Raw genomic sequence first — 13,555 nt, 5'->3', positions numbered from 1 at the left:
CTGCACACGGAGCTTAAAACGTAGAAAACATGCATTTACTTGACTTGTATATTTTTGCTCGGCGATAGTATTCATTGCACACCAAAGGAACAGGGTATCGGTCTTCAATCACGCTTCTTCTAGCGATGACACCTTCAGAATTTTTCAAACCATTCGCACTGAAATCATCAACTGTGGAGGCCGCCATGACACATCGACGAAACGATAGCGGTGGCGCTGCAACAAATCGTGCATGACAAGAGATAAGATATATCACGTAAAAGAAATGGCTATGCAGTCCATGCTAATTATGTGTCGCCTGAGCATAATTAGGACTGCCGAACAGCTGTGCGGTTACCCAGGAACGACTTTTTGGTGACGTCATAGACGCGCGCAATTTCGAATCTGCCGGTCGCAGACGACAACGTGAACGCTATTTTACAATGCGACGCGCAAGCAGTTTTCAAAATCGCTTCAAAATAAGCCATTTATTTGCACGGAAAACATCATTTACACAAAAAAGTTTATATTAAATACCCAAACACAGACACTCCACTCTGAGCAATACCAGGAAAAAGAAATGCAACATACAAAACTGTTTTCATGCCACCATGTTTTTATGCCATGACAAAATAAGCATCGGATCTGCACATCCTGCATTCACGTAAACAAAACTAGAACAGGCATGCTTCGCTTTTTTTCCACTCTCGGCATGTCGAGAAACAAGACTGCATTGGAAAAGATGAAAAGAAAAAGTCCACACATGCCGGCTTCCACAAGAAAAATGCTGAAGAATTTTGAAGTTTTTTTTCAGGACCGGAACAAGGATGTGGCAGTACCCCCAGCGTCGTTTATACAAGGTTATGAGGGGAGGCTGGCCGAACACACTGGTTCCAGTCGGACGCTATTCGCTTGCATAGAATTTCCTGTCCCGCAGAGTTTTTTTTTTTTTTCCTTTACAAGTTGATACTTTTCCCATCTCCAGATTTAGTTTCCCTACTCCATTAAACTTGATATCTAGCCTTTGCTGTTGATCCTTGTTTTTGTTGAGTGTCTGTGTGAGCCTGAAGGAGAGAGAAAACGTATTGGTGAGCACGAGACAAAAACAGTCTGCCAGGGCTTCATTGGTAGTCTGCAACAAAACTCATTACCACTGAAAAGTTCAGTTATCTTCACCTTCAACATCACAGCACCAGTAACACTCAAGCAAACACCATCAAATATGAAAGAGCTAAGCTAACACGCCTCTCCAGCGACTTTCGGGGTGCGTCATCTGTCGTCCCTTCAGATGACGCACCCCGAAAGTCGCTTGAGTTAGCTTAGCTAAATTGGTAGAGCCCTGGACCGGTAATCCAGAAGATGTGGGTTCGATCCCTACAGCTGGCTAACCTTTTCAGTGCCTTTCATCTTTCATCGTTGATTTCTTAGGCATTTGAGGCTTTGGTTGTATCTGTCCCTTCTATGTGTTCCAGCCTCAGAACATCAGTTTCTCTCTTGACCATCAAATAGAGCACTTAAAGGACTCTCAGACAGAGCATCTGTGTCCATCCTCGAGTATTTTGGATAATATACTGTATAGGTAGTAATTTTCGCGAAATTTGATAATGCTATTTCTCCGCGAAATTAAAGTCCCACGAAATATTCCCCAAACATTTTACGGTTTCCTAGCCAAAAGCTAGTTAATGTCAAAACCTGAAGAGCTCTTTGTGACTTATTTGTGACCTCCAGAGCTCCCTTGAATCAGGGAAGGATGCTAACAGCAGGCATACCTGAAATGGAACGATCACCCTAGGATGCATGTTTAACCGCTCCTTCAGGGTCTTCCTGTTGGGATAAAAAAAAAAATATTAAATTCAAATTAAAATCAAACATTCAAAATATAATACTGTACCCAATTTTAATGTTTGCCTCCCCCCTCCGTACATCCGCTGTCCATACTGCTATCTTGTCCAGTTTTGTGCGAATCTGGACGACAGCTCCACACACGTCTTCACTGAACTCGTCGAAGCCTTCACCTATCAGACAGAGCAGCTGAAAGTACAAAAAAGCTGAATGACACCGTGACCTTTGTACTGGTTTCGTGACCGTGGATAGAGGTGTGCCAGGCTCGTCGTAATCTAGGTATCCTAGAAACAACTTTCAAAAGTCAGTACAGCCCCATACTGGATGGATGTGTTTGTATTTGTTTGACAGCAAATTTTGCAAGTTGTAACCTCACAGTATATTGCAAGAAACGAGTTGTTTTTGTGTTCTATACCCGTGTTCAACTTAAGAAGGAAAAGAAATCTAGCCCGTCAACCACATACACCGCTGGAGATAGGGAGGCGCAATAGCGCGTCAGGAGAAATACCGCAGCACCACCACGTAGCGTAGTGTCACGTGGCCGGCCTTAACAGCCAATACGGAAGCAGAGCGGGTATGGTGGATTACATTATCTGGCGGAGGAGAGAGCGTGACCTTTCTGTGTCAAGCCATCCTATCTGTGGCGCAGTAATGTTTTCAGAGCTGACGGACTACAGGTTTTCCCGGCGATTTTAATCCAAGTGCCAGCTAAATTAATCCATGTCCCATAAAGTTTGCATGGCACATGGATTAATTTCGATGGTGCTTGGATTAAAATCGGCGGGAAAACCTGTAGATTTCTTTTCCTTCTTAAGTCGAACAGAGTTATAGTACCCTTCCCAAATACTACAGGTATATACTACTTTACTCAGTCACTTTTCTGCCTGTTGCTCAGTAACTTTACTTCTTGAGAATATTGTATATGCCTGAAATCGAAACACGAAAATCTAAATCAAAACTTTTAAATTTGCTCAGATAAAACTTGGATACAACTGCGCCTCCGCGTGGCAATCCGCAAACAAGCATTAGTGTCTCTGCCGATGCCCTCTAGGTGGAGCCATAATCGAAAGCGTTCGATGGATTCAAAATGGCACGTCAAAGTGTCGTTGTGCATGTTCCTCAGTGGATTGCATGTCCAGAGATAAAAATGTGTGCCACATAACACTGTTGTCATGTAGAGTTTTTCCCTACAGATGTGGAAGTGGGTACACCTATTTAAAGTAGCACATTTGCAGGTCTTACAAGCGATGGCACCCTCAGCTGGAAAACCCACTTACAATCTCCAGCCAGTAGTTGTCAAGGTCTGTCGTCCGCTGATTCTTGTTGAGGTTAAACAGCCAACGTCCACCAGCTTTGTTCCGTGTGTCTTCCCACATGGGCTTGATCCCGTGCTGAAATTAAGTAGACATTATTTTACCCAACAACACCGCAAGGACAGGATGCAAACAAAGCTCAACAATGCTACTGGTCAACATCCTTTCCACAAGTACTGTATTTTGTGTTCCTCCTCTTTATGCGTGTTTATGTATAGAGAATTTCGAGTTAACTCACCTTGAACAGACAGTAATCACATCCGAGCGGAAGCTTGCTTGCTACTTCGATGTGATTGTAGAGCGCCCAAAAGTCTTCCACAGTGTCAAACGACGTGATCTCCAGGAGATTCTCCTCCCAGGTTCTGTTCTTGTCGTTCTTGTAGAACCACAGGCTCCAGCGATGTTGTAAGGGGTGCTTGATCAGTATTTCACTGGACAATGTGTCCGCTTCTTTGTGCTGTTCGTCACATGCGTCTGCCTTGTCGCTCTGCGTGTAAAAATCGGGCACCTCGCTCATGTACCAGACTACACACCCTCAGAATCTACGACCCCACTATCACTAAGCACTAAAATTTCACCTCGTGCCCAGAATGGAGCAGCAGCAGCAGCAGAACGAGGCACGTACCAGAGCTCAAGAACGAAGGAAAACAAATCCATTTTGTTGTATTTACGTAAGCATGCTAGCCATTTGGTAACCTCTAATGTAAGAATGGGTTCTATTGCGGCAGAAAGCGGGGATGGCTGTCAAATACCTGTACTACTCAATGTACTAGACAAAAAACTGAAGCTGAACTGTTCGGCACGAGCGTTCCATTCGGAAACGTCAAAAATCTAGGTTACTGCCACGCGAGACGTCATTCAGGGGGAAGAAAAAGATGGCATGGTGGAACCACGTAAGCACAAAACGGAGAAGCCACCCCGCAGTCAGGTATGGGCTAGAACCCATCAAAAAAAAAACGCAAGTTAACAGGATACAACGTATTGTGACCAAAGCAACATGTTCGCCATACACTGAAACAGTATTTGACTTCGACCGGCTCCACATGCGCAAAACGAAATCGCTGTTAATACTTCGCAGGATCGCATTGCCATTCAGCAAATGCGACGACGTACAGTGGTACGCAGTTAATCTCACGCAATCACGTTTAAAGTGAACACCACAGTCCTCCCGACACTCAAGTACCACAGTTCACGTAACATTCGACCGATTCATAGCATGCATCGAAAGGTGAAATTCGGCGAGTATGCGCTCCTCTAGTCAATGCAAATCGATAAATGATTGAAAGCACAAGTAGACGCTGCCCCCTGAAAGAGAACAGATGATTTCTGATACGAGTAAGCGCTGTATCCACTTGTATTTAGACGTTCGAATTCTGAATGCGCTAAGCCTACCGGCATACGGTGGAGGACCATGCTGCTCATTTTAAATGGCAGATCCTCAAACTTGGGGACGTGATCCAGAGAAAGGCGAAATGAGGTCTCCAAAGTTTACGAGACGAGCCAGTTCAGCGACCACAGCAGCCAAAAAGTGACAGGTATCTGGAAAAATGCAGCTCACATACCTCAGCATACTTGTCTTCCGCCGCCATATTAATCAGCATTCTGCCGGAGCGCCATCTAGGCACTTTTTTTCTTCTCTTGTCGCATGCACGGGCAGAAAAGTTAGCGCACGGGCACCGCACCTCATGCTCAAACGTTTTTGATTTTGTTGTTGTTCCATATTATATGTGTAGGAGCTCGCCCATTTTCTTTCAATTGCAGAAAAAAGAAGAAAAAAAAAGCGCACACAAAGAAATTGAATAGCGAAAGTGAAGGAATTGCTACCCTGAGCTTTTGCCACGACATACTTTAGATGGTCGAGGCACTTGCATATTATATCATATTCAGGGATTTTCTCAGCTACCCCCTAATGCCCCTCCAAAATTTTGCCAACACCCCCCTCGCCCCTTCAAGAAAAAAGCCAGAAAGGTCAAAAACACCACAATCTCAGCAGATATGGGCATCGCACACCACTAGCTTAGCTAGGGGGGCCCTGGGGGCCCGGGCACCCCCCGAGACATACCTCCACCCCCCCCTTCCGGCAGATTTTCCTGCCGCACGCTTCGTTTTCCGCACACGCCGCACGGTGGCGTCCCTCTACAGCTTGCTAAGCTTCGCAACATGTAGATCATAAATAAAGTTCTGGTGTGAAATTAAAGCGCAGCAGCTCGCCGTCTTACATGGCGACCCCCCCCCCCCCCGTCTTTTCTCTTTTTTTTAGTGGGGGGCACCCCCCGAGGATCTTCCCTGGATCCGCCCCTGTACAGTTGGCAATACGACCACTAGTTATGCTAGAGCTGGAAGTCTTAATAGAAACACACACACAACAATATACGTATATATGCCCTAAAACAGCACGAGCAGCAATTTAATAAATACCGCAGGCACAATACATGTACAAGGAACTCACAGCTTTTTACAATGACAGTCTAATGCAGGTGTAGCGCGTAAGGGCGTGGACAAGCGAAGCCCACCGCTTGCACCCCGTTGCGTACGGATAGCAAGTGTTATGTTGAGAATGAACCTGCATAACAATATATTATATAACCAAAATTACAGACATATGCAATACGTCATGTCCCCTACGCATCCAAACCATGTCATTGGCATTTGCAAGGAATTTGGATAGTTGCATAACTTGTCGAAAAGGAAGGAAGAGGCTACGCGATTTTGCATAGGTGTGGCCATCCGGAATTCTATGAGGGCTAATTCTAACCAGAAATATTCAGCACGTTAGATGTCTTGCGCTTGGATCTCTAGAACTGGGGTACGTATGCACATACGGGACATGACTCACAGTATCCTAGGAGAAACAATGTAACAGCTAACTGCATATACAAGCAAGGGTGACACTTGACTCTGCCTTCTAGGGAGAGGGGGCACAAAGGGAGTCTGGATTGGACACTAAGGACGGGCTTGCCCCCCCCCCCCACCCCCACCCCCCCTTGCTTCCCCCTCAGCAGAACCCCCGCATACAACCGAGATGAGGGACCCGTTGCTTTCTCAAAAATGTACAATCTCAGAGTAGGGCAGTTTTTAAAAAGCTCCGCACGCAAATTTTGCCCGGTGTCGAGGTCACAGGATGCCAGGGTCCGCACATAATGTGCTTTTTCGTTTATCGAGTAATCAACTGACGTGCAGGAATGTGCTAGATCGTAATGTATGTGCGTGATACGTGAAATGAGTCTACAGTCATTTTACCAATGGGCAAATGAGCATGACAGTCTTCACACGCTATTTTTGCTACTGGGGCAATGGCAGGATAGGCAGGATTTCCCCGACAGAAAGGCTGTAGATTTCCAGATGGTAAAACCGCAAGGCGAGATTTATACATTCCAAAATGGCTTCAAGGGGAACGAAAAAAAGGTGACTTGTTTTAAATACATACACTATAAATACAGAATCATGTTGGTTCTGCATGCACTGAAGAAACTAGGCATATATATATATCACTAATGCCACAATGACACAGTAGCAATTTACACAAATTATGTACAGGAAATGCAAAAATTATTTCATGGTGTTCTTTGCGCATGAACCAGCAATGTTTTCCACCCACATTTAGATTGCAGAGTAAAATTACTCTACCCATTAGTCAAGCAGTAAGCATTTGAGATAAGAAGGTGATCTTACTAATAAATTCCTTAGCTAAACGTAGCTTTGTAATTTTTTTTACGAGTCTTGTTTTGGCACAATGAATGTTGGTAATACACTGTAAATGCTTAGTATTTGAGCCATGTCAAGGTTGTATCAAAGTCATATGAGCAAAGAAAGAAAAAGTAAAATACTGCTGGAACTGCACACCTCTGAAAACATGCCTTGAGTTCAGTTTGACTTTTAAAATACTGATAAGCAGAGATCAATACTGTATAGGATGCATATGGTGTACATTCGCTGAAACAAAAATTCATTACGAAATTTTGCCATTTGAGTTTGGGACAACTCCACTACTCGGGCACTGATGCCATTGCCCATTGCACTATACCCTAATAACAACTTTCATACCATGGCAGCTATAGGACAATGTGGTGTGTTCAGCAAAGTTCAGCAAAGTTAAAACTACACAAGACAAATGATACACCAATTAAGATAGCACTAAAGCAAACACTGGAAATGCTGTGTGTAACAAAAGTTCACAAGAAGGCAAAAGATGAGGTAGGACGTAACACGGACGTACCTTGGACGTACCTTGGATGTACACCGCATAGTTAGGATAAACAGGTAAGAAATATATTGGGACACAAAGTCTGTCCCTGCAATGCACTGCACTGCACTACACTATGCTACACTGCGAAGACAAAATATGTTGTAATATTCAGATTTTGTGATGCGTCTGCAACCAACTTGTTTCACAGGGACATGCTAAAGCTTTCATTAAAAACGTCAACCATGCACACATATCAATGCTTTTGTGTCTTAGCCTTCACCGAGTAGAAACATATATTGTAGATGATTTTTTTTTTTTAAACAGTATGAATACGGCTATGAACAATTGGGCATCTTATATCTTTCTTGAAATGCTTTCCGTAATAATTTACAGATATGATTTTAGGAGTGTATTTTTTTTATTTTTTTTACAATAAAATATTTGTGCACATCTCAAATATGATGTATATCTAGAGCCTGAAGTTTTCGTGTTTAACCCCGAATTTGCACCCCGAATTGTAGGTTGCCTCTTTAGGGTGAAACCCGGTTTTCACCCGGCAAATTGCCCTCACCGAGATGTCTGTAGGAATGCACACTAACTTGTTTGGCAGCAAACGTGGTTACAACACCATTTGTACCGAACCAGTTCAGTTAGTTTGGGTAACCGACCACGGCTTCTGCCCGAATTTAGCGTACTGGAAGTTTTTCCACCCAAAATTTGCATGAATTTAGAGCGCATGTTTATCTACCAAATTTTTACTCCCAGAATTTAGAAGACAAAAAATATTTCCAGAAAACTTCAGGCTCGGTACTATATCACATGCACGTGGTCACAATAGCATTTATGTGACTTGCACAGTTACGACCGCGTGCATACCCTCATGGTCGCAGGGGAAAGGAAGATGATTTTCAAATGTTTGCATTGCTGTGCCTGCACGAGATAAATTTCAATGTCTCTGCGAGGGACTATTTACTCATACGCAACTACGCATACGCATTTAAGTAAAACAACCTTAACAGGACATGTGTGATGCATAAATAGTACAATTCATACTTTTTCTCAACAGATTTGCTCTCCTGACTTCAAGCAGATCTGCTGAAGCTTTGACAGATTTAAATAGCGGTTTCTGAGCAAACGTTGCCAACCTGCTCCTGCCCCTGCCCTGTCTCTTGCCACACCCCTATCAGCCCCTCAAAGCCGTTGAGAAGCAGGGGCACACTGCATCAAATTGGACAGATGGTGGGAAGATGAAGTAATGTATTAGGTGACACGAAAGTGTGAGTCACTTCGCATGTTTAGATTAATTCTGAACACAGTCAGCTCGAACTTGTTTGTGCTTTAGTTGTCCGAGCATGCTCTGAGAAGGAAGTCGCCCGTATTAACGGGACACTACCGTGGTTAGCCATTTGGAGGTGTTGCATAAACAGTCGGTCGAGGTGCCAGCTCCGATACAGGAAGAGTGGCTCAGAAGAAAGTGCGTTCATGTCCTGTGAATTTGGCTGTGGCATCCGTATGGAAACGTAGACTTATTACATGAACGAGTAACCAGCAGTACCGTAAGTTCAACGGTTCACAAAACGTTTGCCCCCGATAGACATGAATGCGGCGGAACAATCTCCATGGGGTTCTGCGTGTCTCCGCAAGGTGCAACAAAATGCTACATACAACGGCGTTCTCAGAGATCGCCACACAGTGCATAACCACGCGTGGGCGATTCCACCTATGCCCTACACGTTGTAATCCAAACCTCGTCGCCTTACAAGTCCTGACTAAGATCCACACACGTTATTTGACCTTCTGCTTCCCTCGGAGCCTTGACATGGAGCGTCGTCTGCTGCCCCTTCTCCGTTTACAAAGACTGGTTTGGCTTCGGCTAGCCTTTGCCATTGCTTGCGGTTGCTCTCTACGCCTTCCAGCAGGACGGAGAGGCTGTCGTGGACCCTTGCGAATGCCTGGGATATTTATGGGATGTTTTGTCAGTTGCTGCGGGTACGAGCGGGACCTTTTAGGGCTTACTTTGTACAACGGGAGACATATGGAGTCTATGAATCCAAGCTGCATGCTGGGAAGCTCGTCTTTCTTTTCACGGTTCATCATGTCCTGCGATTTGCCAAAAACAGTTATTGCGATCTGAACAGTAGCACTTATCTTGTTTTTGAGTGAGCAATTATGCACCTACATATTTTCAGTAGTATGTGTTAATTACAACCTCTAGTATAGGTTTTGTACTCCTGCTCGTGATGAACAGTTCATGTTAGCCCGCATGGGCCTCTGTGTCATCTCTAACAGATCACCTGATGCACCATATCTTTATTTGCAACTAGTACTACTTGTGCCATGAGTTGAGGATATTGTCAGTTATACCTGAGTTACACTTACTATGGGTTGGATTTTCAGCTCTTCTTTCTCAATGTCCCCTTGTTGGAAGAACTCAGCCGTGACTAGTTCTGCAACCTAAGACAAATGATGCATTAATCTTACAGGCAGAGCTGACCTCACAGGCCTGTTTAATGGAACGTACCACTTTCTGAATTTCCCATGGCTTCGTGATGGCTCCAATGTCACATGCTGTCATCAGCATGTTCCTGAAATTATGTTATGTGTCATTTCATGCCCTGGTCCAGAGTTGGGTGCTAGGTTATTCATGTGTTCCTATCATAGCTAAACAAGTTATGCTGCTATGTGTATCTAAACATATGCAAACACCACCGCTGTTCCCCGTTACATGCTTTTGATGGTAGGCATAATTACAGAATATCCCAGTAAACCAAATATGTCCCAAGGATATCCTGGGGACATCCCATGAATGTCTGTGTTATATATTTGGACGTGAATGGGACGTTTACAGTTTCATATCAAATTAGTTTGTATACTGAGCCATTACACATTGTTATTATTCATTTTTTGTTACGTGTGCACGTTCTAGAAAGTTTCGGATAAATAGTCTACATCTTTTATTTGGAGAGTGGTATGCGCTATGCTTTCACATAGTTTTCCAGAATACTGTTTTTTTTAATAATTTCTTGTGTCATATTTACTCAAACATGTAGATCACTTTCCATATTGCAGAATGTATTGCAATCAAATTTATGTCAGATGATGCTATATGACCAGTGTTGGATGGATGTCTGCTGGATAATTGAATGCACGCATTCACTATGTATGTCAATTTTTAGAAGCTTTACAACCCCGTACTCACCGGAGAAGTTCTTGATGAGAATTGTTTGCCCAGTCATACTCTCCAGAATCAACCAACTTGAAGAAGGAACCACGTTTTCTGGAAGATTGTTTTCAGGGGGTGTTTTAGACGATTAACATGTTCCAGCCTTGTCAAAGGAATTAGGAAGGCACTGGAATTTACAGATTTACAAAGAAAACCTCATGTACCGGAAGTAGACAGCAAGGTCGGTGGCCAAGATGGCTTCCTCAATCACCTTGACGATTGTAGTGTACTCAGCTGGGGATACATGACTCAAGATCTGGTTACCCTGTTTATAAGTAACACCAACTGTCACAAATATACGAGACATTTCACGTAAGATAGAGTGCAGAAAATTGAATTCTTAAGTGTCATTGTATCAATGTATTACATAAAATCTATTTGCAGCAGTCACCATTGGACACTCAGCAGGAGATGAGAAATACTGTATTATGCTCACTGCAAGAGCTCTAGGACAGGATAAACCTGCTAAGCATTTGTTCGGATTTATTTGAAAAATTCCAAAGATGTGCATCGAAATGCTGCGTATTTGGAGTGTGTAGTGACAACAGTGTGTGTTGTACTTTTTCTTGTGAAACTTTATGCAGTAGAATATCGATGATACGAATTTCTGGATGATACAAATTATTTTCCGGTCCAGGCCGGGATGCCTATTCTTCCCATGATCCGAATGTGTTGTCTTGCCTTAACAGATGATACGAACGGGGCGAGGAGGTGACAGAGGTCACTCCCCTGTGACGCAAGAGAGCGCAAAGTCATGCTGCTCCACCTTTTGAGGGAGGGAGATCCTCACCACGAACTCCTTTACATCATGTTGCGCAATGCAAGCTATGACTTTTTTTGGTGGTGCTGGAGGAGATAAGACCTAAGAGATTACATGCAACCTTATCTCTGTTTTGAGCTTTTTACCCCCCTCGCAACAATAAACCGCAAAGCTGTGTGAGGTTGCACTGGCTTAGAAACAGGGGCAGAACATGTGGAGAGAACATATCAGGACAAAATCCGGCAACATTATGCACCACCATTCCGTAACTTGACTTCACCTAATGCCTACATGCTTTAGGCGAAGCTCGCTTTACGACACTGTCGCGCAACTCACCGGTGGAAAGCAAGTGCTGTGCCTTTTGAATGACAGTAATGGAAAAACGAAGCGTCACTGTCTATTTTCTTTTTCCTCAATTTTCAGTTTGGTTTAATTATTTCGATACCAATTTTGGATTATATACTAATTTTTTCCGCTACCTCGTGAGATTCGTATCATCGAGAGATTCCACTGCATTTAGCCCCGCTGAGCTTATCACTTGTGAAACTTCACTGCGAAACCAGAGGACCGACACACTCACATTAAGCTAACGTAAACGGTATACCAAAAAGAGCAAGGCTTCTGGGACACACCTGACTGTTGAGGATCATGACGCACTGATCAAAGTGATGGTGCTCCATAGTGGATGTTGAATACAGTTGTGCCAAAGGAGATGACGACCTGTGTGGGTGAGAACATTATTTCTGAGAAGCTGTACTCAACATCTACGCTCAAAAAGCAAGGAGAGAAATAGGAGAAAAAAAAACACGAAGTTCGACACAGCATACCTACGTACTTGATCTGAAACGAGTTGTTGGTACCTCTGTGGTCGAGGTCGTGACAGAAACAAGCCACTATGAGGCCGAAGGTCGCAAGGTCACCCAGTACTTCATGTAGGTTAGTGTTCTGCAATGAAGAGTACCTCGAGTGTAACCAATCCCCGGGAAAGGAAACACCCTTACTTTTCAAATATATTATTACGTCACATGATTAGTATTAGTAGCGATGAGAAATGTACCAGGAAAAGTGCTTCAAGCGCAAAACTATGTACTTTAAATACAGTAAAGAGTCCCGCTGGTGCTAAATACTTTAACTAAAGTATAAAGTAGTGAGAAATGTACTTGGAAGTACTTCTTAAGTACCCTCAAATATAACATGCCGTTTTGTATCACCAGAATTGATCAGCAGAATCACCGAGTTTTTTGGTAATGAAATGATGCTTTACAATTAGTGCCTCAGGTTATAGGGTTTAACCCTATTCTTCCCCAAATCTGCCCCCCGAATTGTAGGTTGCCTCCTTAGGGTGAAACCCGATTTTTACCCGGCAAATTGCCCTCACCGGGACGTCTGTAGGAATGCACACAAACCTGTTCGGCAGCAAATGCAATTACATCACCATTTGTACAGTTAGTTTAAGTGATTGAGCCCGATTTCACCCCGAATTTAGCACATTCGAAGTCTTTTTCACCCAAATTCGCACGAATTTAGGGCATACGTTTATTTGCTCGATTTCTGCCCCCCTAATTTAGAGAGAAATATTTCCCGAAAACTTATTTATTTCCCGAAAACTCCGTTTATAATACACAGACACACAAACTGGGGTGTGGAATTATCTTATAAAAAATTAGTGTAGCATGCACAGCTTTTGACTCGACACGAAGGTTGTGCAACCGCAACCGCGGGGCTTACCGTAAGAATGGCAAACATCATCTGGCCAACATTGAAGGCGTGTCTCCAGTTGTGATACGACACACAGCGGTAGTTCTTTTTGACGCTCAACAGCCACCGGCAGAGCACCTGGACAACCAAATTGTATTGCTTCAGGAATTTTACCTTTAAAGAGACTCAAGGTAAAGGTGAACGAGTTTCCTCACTATGTATTCTATGTGAAACCTATTAAGAAAGTCAAGCTCCAGGAAGATGCGGAGGCTGGCTGTCAGCATCCCGTCGTCGTCCAGGCTGAAGTCATCAAACCGGAAGTCCTGGAGCCTCAGGGACTGTGTCGACGGAAGTGCGGACGTCTGGAAATATGCGGCACGGGGAATGCACATCATGCAAGGGCTACACCGTCCAGCTCATGCTTAACGTGCAAGCCAGCCAATTTTTTTTCTTTTCTTCTTTTTCCAAGCTTAAGTTTGCTTTGAACAAGGGACAAAGTTACTAAGCTTTTGAAAGCAGGTTCAGGGTGTCTACCAAATTGCCTGCCAAATAGC

General features: G+C 43.7%; 2 protein-coding genes across 4 annotated transcripts in view; both read right to left on the bottom strand.

Annotated features, from left to right (window-relative positions):
- Window positions 1-448: 448 nt before the first annotated feature.
- On the bottom strand, window positions 449-4,804 carry LOC135368876 (eukaryotic translation initiation factor 4E-1A-like). Of its 2 annotated transcripts, none has more exons than XM_064602422.1 (6): window positions 4,697-4,804; window positions 3,373-3,621; window positions 3,099-3,212; window positions 1,871-2,010; window positions 1,749-1,803; window positions 449-1,043 (listed from the first exon to the last, which is right to left on the bottom strand). In XM_064602422.1, the coding sequence occupies exons 1-6, from the start codon at window positions 4,733-4,735 to the stop codon at window positions 984-986; spliced, it is 657 nt and encodes a 218-aa protein (XP_064458492.1). In that variant the 5' UTR covers window positions 4,736-4,804; the 3' UTR covers window positions 449-983. The 2 variants fall into 2 exon arrangements, with proteins under 2 accessions (XP_064458492.1, XP_064458493.1); XM_064602423.1 differs by lacking the exon at window positions 4,697-4,804 and adding an exon at window positions 4,527-4,686.
- Window positions 4,805-8,129: 3,325 nt separating this feature from the next.
- Window positions 8,130-13,555, bottom strand: part of LOC135368875 (dual 3',5'-cyclic-AMP and -GMP phosphodiesterase 11-like) — a 41,029-nt gene continuing 35,603 nt past the window's right edge. For both annotated transcript variants that reach the window (XM_064602420.1, XM_064602421.1), the window contains exons 15-24: window positions 13,217-13,363; window positions 13,032-13,139; window positions 12,139-12,248; window positions 11,936-12,023; window positions 10,708-10,808; window positions 10,520-10,597; window positions 9,842-9,905; window positions 9,700-9,774; window positions 9,337-9,420; window positions 8,130-9,272 (exon numbers count right to left, since the gene is read on the bottom strand). In XM_064602420.1, coding sequence (XP_064458490.1) covers window positions 9,090-9,272; window positions 9,337-9,420; window positions 9,700-9,774; window positions 9,842-9,905; window positions 10,520-10,597; window positions 10,708-10,808; window positions 11,936-12,023; window positions 12,139-12,248; window positions 13,032-13,139; window positions 13,217-13,363 — 1,038 coding nt within the window. In that variant the 3' untranslated portion in view covers window positions 8,130-9,089. The remainder of the gene's footprint in view (window positions 9,273-9,336; window positions 9,421-9,699; window positions 9,775-9,841; window positions 9,906-10,519; window positions 10,598-10,707; window positions 10,809-11,935; window positions 12,024-12,138; window positions 12,249-13,031; window positions 13,140-13,216; window positions 13,364-13,555) is intronic.

This window comes from Ornithodoros turicata, chromosome 9, assembly GCF_037126465.1.
Source record: "Ornithodoros turicata isolate Travis chromosome 9, ASM3712646v1, whole genome shotgun sequence".
In the NCBI taxonomy this organism is placed as follows: domain Eukaryota; kingdom Metazoa; phylum Arthropoda; class Arachnida; order Ixodida; family Argasidae; genus Ornithodoros; species Ornithodoros turicata.
This window is presented reverse-complemented; position numbering and strand designations above follow the sequence as displayed.

What these genes read in the sequence shown, in the direction of transcription:
- LOC135368876 (XM_064602422.1), bottom strand. Translation starts at nt 4,735, where the DNA reads ATGCTGATTAATATGGCGGCGGAAGACAAGTATGCTGAG. An exon ending in CGGAAGACAAGTATGCTGAG is followed by an intron (nt 3,622 to 4,696) that starts GTATGTGAGCTG and finishes TTTTACACGCAG; the next exon opens with AGCGACAAGGCAGACGCATG. An exon ending in GGGTGATCGTTCCATTTCAG is followed by an intron (nt 1,044 to 1,748) that starts GTATGCCTGCTG and finishes TCTCTCCTTCAG; the next exon opens with GCTCACACAGACACTCAACA.